The sequence below is a fragment of the Humulus lupulus genome, chromosome 4 (genome assembly GCF_963169125.1).
Source record: "Humulus lupulus chromosome 4, drHumLupu1.1, whole genome shotgun sequence".
NCBI lineage: Eukaryota > Viridiplantae > Streptophyta > Magnoliopsida > Rosales > Cannabaceae > Humulus > Humulus lupulus.
Genome location: NC_084796.1, coordinates 140,684,280 through 140,694,552, shown reverse-complemented (window position 1 = coordinate 140,694,552; position 10,273 = coordinate 140,684,280). Strand labels below are relative to the sequence as shown.

The 10,273-nt window shown below is 38.4% G+C and overlaps 1 protein-coding gene across 1 annotated transcript; it reads right to left on the bottom strand.

Annotated features, from left to right (window-relative positions):
• Positions 1-3,033: 3,033 nt before the first annotated feature.
• Positions 3,034-3,998, bottom strand: LOC133830852 (oleosin). Its single transcript, XM_062260930.1, has one exon. The coding sequence runs from the start codon at positions 3,658-3,660 to the stop codon at positions 3,196-3,198; it is 465 nt and encodes a 154-aa protein (XP_062116914.1). The 5' UTR covers positions 3,661-3,998; the 3' UTR covers positions 3,034-3,195.
• Positions 3,999-10,273: the final 6,275 nt, after the last annotated feature.

Below are 10,273 nucleotides of genomic sequence, written 5' to 3'. Positions count from 1 at the left end.
TTTTATTTTTAATTAATTAATTAAACATTTTAAAAAGGGTTTTAAAATAGAATGTTAGATTTTTGTCTATTATCATTATTATTATAAATGGTGATTGATTTTTCTTCTTAATTATTATTATGGTAATAATGTCTATATATGTTATTTGATAGAAAATAGAAACAACAAGTTTTATACCGAGAAGAAAAACTATCATCTTTTTCACAAAAAGAAAAACATATTCTCTCTAGCATATAATCCGAAGTCTCATGTTTTGAGAATATTTTGATTCACAAAATTGATCATTGTTCTCTATGTGGCCAACCACATCTTGAGGTGTAGAGAACGTCTTGTAATATCCAGGTGTGAGTACTTAAGCAAGGATAGGAAGATCGAAATACATACGAAAAGATTCAATGATTCATCATATGCTACAAGAGGTAAATAATTTCGTATTATTTTTCATATTCATATTATATATTGATTAATATATTGCAAATTAAAGGATTCTCATATAGAGATTGTTTATATGAAAATTTTTGTTGTATACTATTACCGCAATTTCCGCTGCGCTAGAGGAACCGTTCCTTACAATCATTGCCATCTACAACTTGCAATCCACCTCTCACAAATCCACTGTTCGTGCTGACTTGGCTTGATTCCTATTAGCAGTGGGCTATTGCAAGTCCATTAGTCTACTCCACTACCTGTTTCAAGTGATTCTGGATGCTACATTTTGGCTAGGGGTCTCTCGCATTTTGCCCCTGTCTTGTTTGATTCAGAGGTTTGCTCACCTCTTCTTGGCCATTCTGTCTAAGATTTTGGACACCCGTATTAATATCAAGGCTATCAACTTAGCCTCCACTCAATCTAAAGCTCCCAAGAAGGTTTCTTATGTGAAAGATCCTATGGATGCCTCTTCATTGGATATCAAACAGTCCTCTTAGAAATATAAGTTATTTGATTGGGTCCACACCCTTCAGGATGAATTTCATGCTTTTTCGTCTGAGTGTTGGTTGGATAATGCCGCTCTCAAGCCTTTCAAGACACTGTGCTCCAATATCTCAACCTGCCCTCCTATCTTCGTGCCTCCAAGTGCTACTGATGACTCTTTTGAGGAAGCGCAACCCTTCAGGGGAAGACTTTTACCAGCTCTGCTGCCACTACATTTGTGTTTGCAGATCCTCCAATTGACCCACCATCTTCTCAACCCGAGCCTTATGCTACTGCCATGGGTCCTTCTTTTGCGCCACCGAGATCTTTCACAACTACTCAGGGGGAGTTCACTGTGCTTCTTGGCACAAAGAAATGCTATAAGAAGTCCTCGTCTACCAAGTAATTGGGGTATCTCCGTTGGCATGCCCTCTAAACACTGAATGGTTTGTCTTTTGTTTATCTTTTGACTTTTGTTTTCAGTTTCTAGACTAATCATCTGTCCTGCTATCTTTGACTATTTTTTTTTATGGATGACTTGATGTATTTTGAGCAGGTTTATACTTTTGAATTAGCACTCTGATCAAAATATTTAGATGTTGTTGTCCTGGTCTATTTGCTATTATCTCTGCCTATTTGTGTGCTAAATTACGAATCACGTGATCATTATTCATATGCGTGCCAACGGGGGAGTTTGTAAGTGTAAATTAGTGTCATGCTTTGAACTTTATGTTTAGACATGTTTTCATGTTACAATAATGAAAGCCCAGTAACACATGATTTTTTATTCATCACATGTTTTGGTTAGCTCGGTTTCTCCTTTGGTGCCCTAGTGTGTATATATATATATATATTCATTTTGTGCATGTTAATCCTATATTTTTTAGTAGCTAAAAAATTATTTCTTCAATAAATTATGCAAAAGGTCTGAAGCATTCATTGCTTCATTGTTCATTGAATTCGAGTTGGAGCTAGAAGGAGTCCAGCAAACCATTATACCAGTGGGAGGCTTTGCTTGAAGATTTTCACTAAAATAGAAGTTGACTTGCTTGTGTTGTAAAGCCATTTTAAAGGGATTTTTAAATTCTATTTACTGCACTGTAACTTGTAATGAATATTGTTAGTAAATTTTCTTCATCCGAATAAATTTAAATATATTTTCAGAATTCATAAAATAAAAGAACTATTTAATTAAAATATTATAATAAACTCTATTAATAAAAAACAAACAAAAATTAAAATTAAAATTTTTAAAAATTAATTAAAATCTAATTAATTAACTTTAAACAAACTTAAATTTTAAGTTAATTAACAAAAATAATCATATTTCATCACTCAATCTCACTTTTACCTACCATCTTAGATCTCCACCCTCAATCTTACCTACAACTTTTAATTAAAATTTAGATTTATTTAAAATTAATTAATAAGATTTTAATTAATTTTGTAATATTTTAATTCTATTTTTTGTTAAAAATTTTGTTTATTAAAATTATTTAAAAATTTTAATTAAATATTTATTATATTTTATGACTTCTGAAAATATATGTAAATTATTTAAAAATAATTAAATAATTAAAAATCAAAAAATTTAAACATACGGATACGAAAATTCTGATGAAACAGAGTAGAAGATCATTTTTCCTAATTTTTTTATTTATTTATTTTGTCAAGATAGATGTTGAGAAGATAATTTTACAACTGCACCATATGCTAGAAAATAAATTCAACAATTTAGTTAAATCAGATAATATTTTTTGTAAATCAGGAGTGGAATACACATCATTCAATTTTCTCTGCACATAATTTAATTTAATTTTTAAAAGAGTACAAAAGTTTCTCTTGTAGAGTGTAATTAGCTACTACCAATTTGCTAACTTAATGATCCCAATTAATTTCATTTGCATCTACAAGCACACTTATTTATTATGTATATCAGTATAAGTCTTATACTGATATACACAATAAATCCAACATTAATTTTTAATTCAGATGAGTCCCATTCCTTAACAATCAAACAAAAAAATTGAATGAAAAGAGAGATGTGAAAATCGATCGAAAAGTATTCCAAATCACCCACCTTTTACAATATAGTGACACAAATTAACACGGTGATGTGTGTTCTTTTTTTTTTTTTTTTTTACTTTTTAGCAAGGCATATATTTTTTTTAATACTTGAAAAACAGATACAAAATAACAAGATTTGATTAAAATAAACACAAGTTCGAGAACATGTCGTCCGTGCTAATAAACCAACGACCCTATCAGTTCAACAATGGTGGTCTAAGCACCGGGAGCCGCATCCTTGGCTTTACTCTGCAAATATCCGCCGTACTCTCTGGCATAATCCTTGACATGACTAGCAGTATCATAAATCCGACTCCGTGCATAGTCGACCCCGTACGAACCGGGCGGGTGCAGTCCCCTAAAGTACTTATAAGTCCACGCAGCAACCGAAACGACGGCGACTCCAAAGCCACAAAAGGACAAGAAGCCGGCGGTGATAACTATGAGAAAGCAACCAACGGGAACCCATATGGGGCTGGATATGATGATCAAGGGAGAGAAGAAAATGAGAGCGAGGATGGTCACGGTGACGGTTGCTCCGGTAAGGATGAGGAAAATGGAGCCGGAGACTACGAGGGTGAGGACCCCAAGGAGCTGGGTGGAGTTGGGGAAATGGTCTTGGAGTTTACGTAGTAATGATGAGGCTGTGGTTGTGGGCGTCTGGTTTTGGCGATCTGCCATGGTGGGGTGTAAAGAGAGAGAGGGAGAGAGGTTGTGGTTTGGGGCGAGAGGATTATTATGAGGTGTATGGGTTAGAAGAAGATGATTTGGTACGTGGAGAGGAGTGGAGTTTGGGATGACATGCAGAGAAACACGTGGAAGAAAGGAAAGAGCTAGAGATTGTTGCGAGTAAGAGACTTGACTTTTTCTGGTAGATTATGGAGGAAGGAGAAGAAGAAATTTTCCTGTGTACCTGGTAAGTATTTTGGTTTTGGTACTTGGGTGTTTACTGTCCATTGGATCAGATATTGATGCGGATGATTCGCCCTTCTTGTTATTTTTCTCCACCTTCAAAACATTTCTTGTCGCGTACCTAGAAGACGATGCATCCATATATATATAAATATATATATATATATATATATTGTGAGAAAACAAAAGTTACTTAACAAATAAAACAAAAGCTACTTGGTTGCAAATAGAAAAAAGTTTGATAGCCACATGGGGCTATCTCCCAAAAGGAGAGTCTACCACAAAGGGTAACAGAAAGACCCCATTAGCGAGTCGCATCATTAGCCAAACGAGGTATATACTGAAACTTACAACTAGTTTCCAAAACAACACTAAAAATAGAGTCAAAACTGAAAAAAGGGTCCAATTAGGACATTGAAACACAGCCACAGCTTTGCACAGCACTTGAGAGTCACTAAAGATGTCGACACCTTCCAACTCCTCCGGTGCTTGCACACCTGGATAGCATGCCAAGCTGAGCGCGCTTCAGCTTCCAAAGGCAACTTTGCCTGGAATTTCTCCACAACAACTGCCTAGATTTGATTTGTGGCATCCACACAAATAATAGCAGCAGCCGAGGCTCCATCCTTCCAAGCAGCATCAACAAAGCACTTATAGTGACCTGACCTAGACAAAGTCCAGCAAGGTGAGGCTACTTCGTTGTTTTGACCTGCATGGCGTTGAAGAATCTCGTCATTACTTCCACTCTTTTGGAGCCACTGGATAACAACCCTGTTCAGAGACTGGGTCGACGCTACTTTACCATAATGGTAAACCTCGTTTCTGACATTCCACATGCAATAGATAGACACTGCAGCAAAAGCTGTAAAATCACAATGATCATCAATATTATCAAATAAATTCAAAGGAGGATTCAGAAGCTAGTTAACAATCTCAAAACCAGAGAAAAGATTAAGAGTGACGCTTCTGATACTCCACTTACTCCCAAACCAGTGCACCCTCATAACCGGGCACTGTAGGAAGAGATGGGTCAAACCGTCTACCTCTGAATTGCACGCACAAGATTCAGCAACAAGGCCATTGAAAATCCTGCTCTTCCTCTCGCCAGTGGGAAGCACATCAGCAGCTACTCTCCAAAGGAAGACCTTTATACCCTTATGAAGCTTACTTTTCCAAATCTTCTTCCACATTGGACTAGATTCGGCAGGCTGGACCCTCTTTGAACTCCGATAGGCCGCTTAGACAGTAAAAACCTCATCCAAAGCATCACTCCATATCAATTTATCTTCGGTGAGATACCCATATATAGCAAGGTTAGCCATGCGAGATGCCGCTTGGGGGTAAACAAGTCATAGATCAAGCTTGTATGCCAACCAAATCCCTCTGGCTGGCGAGACACCAATATGGAAGAAACTTTCAAACTCTTGTCAATAACTCTAGGATTGAAGGCAGCTCCAAACTCATTCAGTTTGATGCCAGGATCCCAAGGAGAGTCTCGGACATAAACAGAGTTGCCATTCGCGAGCAAATATCAACTCTCTTGCCTTAGAAAGTCCCTTGTATTCCACATACTCCTGACAGCCACAGGGGCGTTTGTTGCAAATACTTGGCCTTCAAAATCTGGGCCCACACACTCTCACATCCAGCTTCTAACTCCCAACCTTGCCTATCAAAGCAAAGTTTTGGTCCCAACACAGACGGAACCCCAATCCACCTTGCCCCTTTGGTCTACACCTATCACTCCAAGAACATAATGTCAGATAATGATTACTCTCGAGCTTGCAATTCCACCAGAATCCACGCGCCATACCGTCAAGGTTATTACAGAAATTCTTTGGAAGAAGGAAATGATAGACATCTGATAAATTAGAATTTCCAAGTAACACTGAGCGAATAAGAGTGGCCCGACCTCCGTACGAGAGCAATTTACTTCTCCATCCTTCCAAACGAGCTTGAAGACTGTCTTTTATGAACTGAAAAATCTTTGTTCCTATTGTTGGAGAGAAACAAAGGATTTCGCAAAAACTTTTTAGTATTCTCCATGAGATTAAACCCCAACTGTTGAGAGATAAGAGTTTTCCTTTCCTGCAGGCAATTAGATGAAAAGAAAACATTGGATCTCTTGCCATTAAGAAGTTGTCCCGACCACTTGCAATACTCTCCAATTAAATCCAAGATAACCCGCACATGATCTGTTGAGTCCTCACAGAACAGAAGAACATCATCTGCATACATAAGAGGAGACACTGAAACAGTGGCATGATCAAACGAAACCCCTTTTAATCGACCCTGGGCCTCCGCTCTGACTAAGAGGCACCATAAGATTTCACTACACAGAATGAAAAAATAAGGAAAAATAGGGTCTCCTTATCTGAGGCCTCTATTCGATTTGAAGCTTTTGAGAGGACTATCATTTAAGAGAATCGAGTAAGAGACAGTAGTAACACACCACTTGATAAGATCAATAAACCGATTTGCAAAGCCATAGTAATGTAACACTTTAAGCAAGAAATCTCATTCCAGATGGTCATAGGCCTTGGACATGTCAATTTTAATCCCAACCAGGCCTGTACTACCCCTTTAACCTTTAAAAGTATGGATAACTTCTTGAACAACCACTGTGTTTTCCGCTATCCATCTCCCCCAGACAAAAGCATATTGTAGGCAACGTTACACAGGCTGATAAGACGGAAATCATCAAAAGAAGTTTCTCCTTCTTTTTTCGGAATAAGCACAATACATGTCTGATTTACTTTCTTGACGAACTTGCCATGTTGAAAAAATTCCCGCACAAAATTACAAATATCATGACCAACCACATCCCAGTTGGCTTTGTAGAATTTTGCTAGCATCACGTCCGGGCCCAGGGCCTTTAATGGAGCAAGACTCCACACAACCTTCTTTATATCCTCCACCGAGGGAACTTTGCAGAGCTCCTCATTATCAGCCTGGGAAACAGAGGCTTGGATTAAATCTGAAAAATCATCATCCCTCGCTGTCCTGCCTGAATCATTAACTTTTCTGAAATTTCTAATAAAAAGCTCAGCGATTCCCTCTTCGGAGGACAACAACCTACCAACTTCTGCCTCTATCAAAGAGATTATATTCTGCTCACTCCCGAGCACCGTTGAAGTGTGAAAGAATCTAGAGGCTGCATCTCCGAATTTCAGGCATAACTCTCTTGATTTTTGCCTTCAAATAAGATCTTGATAATTTCAACTTCATTTATCTCAATGAGGATGGTCTCTTCCAACGCACGTGAATCATGAGACGACACTCTATTTTGCACCTCAGTTAGAAGATTATTAAGCATCTTCACTTTATCTTCACAAAACCCAAAAACCTGTTTGTTCCATAGCTTTAGGGTCGCAACCGTATTCTCCAGTTTACAAATCACACTGAAGCTATAATAAACTTGTATATCCACTGTCCACGCCTTTTGAATAGTCTTTCTACATCCCAGATCCGAGATCCAGAAAGGAAATGGAACGGAGCGAATACCTTTTCAGCGAGGAAAAAATATCTAAAACCATGGGAGAGTGATCTGATTCCTTAATACGAAGATTGTTAACAGCAGCCTTCTCAAAAATTGTAAGCAATCGTAACTAACTAGAACCCTATCCAGTTTTTCCTCAATCAGAGTATCAAGACCTTGATTATTGGACCATGTAAGGAGAGCGTCAATGTAGCCAACATCAATAGCACCAGTATCCAACATGAACTCACACAGCCCATGACTCTCAGCTTATGTAAAAGCACGGCCTCCCACCTTCTTATGAGGAGCAATAACAGAGTTAGGATCCCCCGGAACAACCCACGGGGTGCTGCAACTACGAACATGAACAACAAAGCTCTCCCAAAAACTATTCCGATGGGATATATCCGGGGGACCATAGGTGAAGAATGAGGTCCACGGAGGGAAGAGGCCCATAGAACCAAATTGAGCCACAATATTATAAGGCGACGAATTACAAACATTAAGAAGAAAACCCCTTTTGTGCATCAAACAAAGACCCCCAGTAGTGCCATTTGGACCGTAGCACCACTACCACGTCCCCTGATGTACGAATTGTACCCTCTTCCACTGGGGCTAGCCATGCATGTACCATGCAACTTGATGTGAATTTGATTCACATTTAACTTGCTGTTATGATCAATTAACAGCTCATAAGAACCAAACATTCAAACATGAATTGGAATTAAAACTTAAACCAGAAAATAAACAAAGAAATGGAACTTAGCTCGAAATTCAAATGGCAGCAAGAATGAATTCTTTATTGATCATCAGCACATTACAATACAACCCTCCTTTCACTCACAGAAAATTACACTTTGAGAAGAAGAGAGAAAATTCTAAGAACAGAGAGAGAGACAATTCTTAGTGCGGAGATATTCTCCCGAGATGGTGTGCTGATGACTATTTATAGACATTGGAGTTAGTTGAGCTGAGAGAATAGCTAACTAACCAATTGAATGACTAAAAAGAATAAATTGCTGACATGGCCATCTGTTTTGTGAGCTAATTCTCCAACAATTCCACCTGAATTAGTTCAGTAAAACAGATAAAAAATAACATGAATGACAAGGCTTAGCAGCCTTGAATGTTCAACACGTTCAAGCAATGATTAAACTTGTCTTTGGAGACACTCTTAGTAAACATATCTGCAGGATTGTCATGAGTGCAGATCTTTGTAACTCAAACCTGTTTTGAAAGCACCACATCTCTGATGAAATGTAGTTTGATATCAATGTGCTTTGACCTCTCATGAAACATTGGATTTTTCATGAGATGTAGAACAATTTGATTATCATAATGAACTGTTATGTCTTCTGAATTGAACCCCAACTCACTGGTCAAACCCTTTAGCCATAGTGCCTCCTTGATGGCTTCAGTTGCAGCCATATACTCAGCCTCTGTAGAGGAAAGAGCCACAACTTTCTGTAGGTTGGATTTCCAACTGACACAGCCCCCTAGAACTGTAAAATCATACCATGTACAGCTCCTTCTTGTGTCAATGTTGGCTGCAAAATCTGAATCAACAAAACCTGTAACTTCTTCTCTGTTTTGGCTTTCATTGTTGAATATCAAACCAGTGTTTAGAGTTCCCTTGATATACCTCATGATCCACTTCAGGGCTTCCCAATGTTCAGATCCAGGATCAGAGATATATCTACTAACCACACTCATGGCATGAGCTAGATCAGGTCTAGTGCATACCATAGAGTACATCAAGCTTCCCACACAGCTTGCATATGGTATCTTGCTCATCTTGAGCCTTGATTCTAATGATCCCGATACCCCTGATATTGCAAGCCTTGTTGTTGCCTAATAACACTGTTCCATTGTGTTCTTCTGTGAATGTGTCAAACAAATTTTTATTTGGTATCATATGGAATGAGCACCCTGAGTCCATGATCCATTCTCCACCTGAATCTGAGCTTGAAGCAACAAGAACACCAGCAGACTCATATCCATCTGCAATATCAGCTTCTCCTTGTTTCTTGTTCTTCCCTTGATTATTGTCCCTCTTTAACTTTGCCTTCAAGGCCAAGCATTCATCTCTAAAGTGCCCTTCTTTCTTGCAATAAAAGCACTGCTTTCCTGTAGTTCCTCTAGAGTTTGAGCCCCCTGTGGAGTTTCTTGTGTTTGACTTTGATTGGTTTCCCTTGTACCCATTTGAATTCTGGTTTCCCTTGAATTCCTTCTTGTGACACTTTCCTTTAACAATCAGCAAACCTTCTCCACTACTCTCTCCTCTTTCATCTCCTTTCTTCTGAATTTCCTTGGAGTTAAGAGCAGCCTTCACTTCTGTCATGGTTAGAGTATCCTTTCCATACTTCACTTCTGTCATGGTTAGAGTATCCTTTCCATACAGTATTGTGTCTACAAAATGCTCATACATCTTTGGCAAAGAGCTGAGCAATATAATAGCCTGGTCTTCATCATCAATCTTCACACCAAGATTGTTAAGATCAAGTATGATCCTGTTAAAGTCATCTAGATGTTTCCTCAGTTCTCTGGTTTCATCCATCCGAAGTGTATAAAGTCTTTTCTTGAGGTACAGCTTGTTTGCAAGCGATTTCTTCATATAGATGGAGGACAGCTTGTTCCAGAGCCCAAGGGCTTTCTCCTCATCTGATACCTCTCTCAACACTTCATCTCCAAGACTAAGGAGAATGGCACTGTGTCCCTTTGCCTCAATTTCAGTCTTCTTCTTCTTGTCTTCAATGAGACTCATTTCTTCATCATCTAAAGCCTCTTATATACCTTGATGAACCAGAAAGGCCTTCATCTTGATCCTCCATAAGCTAAAATCATTTGAGCCATTGAATTTGTCCACCTCAAATCTGGTAGTAGCCATCACAGACTTGGTTCTCGGAA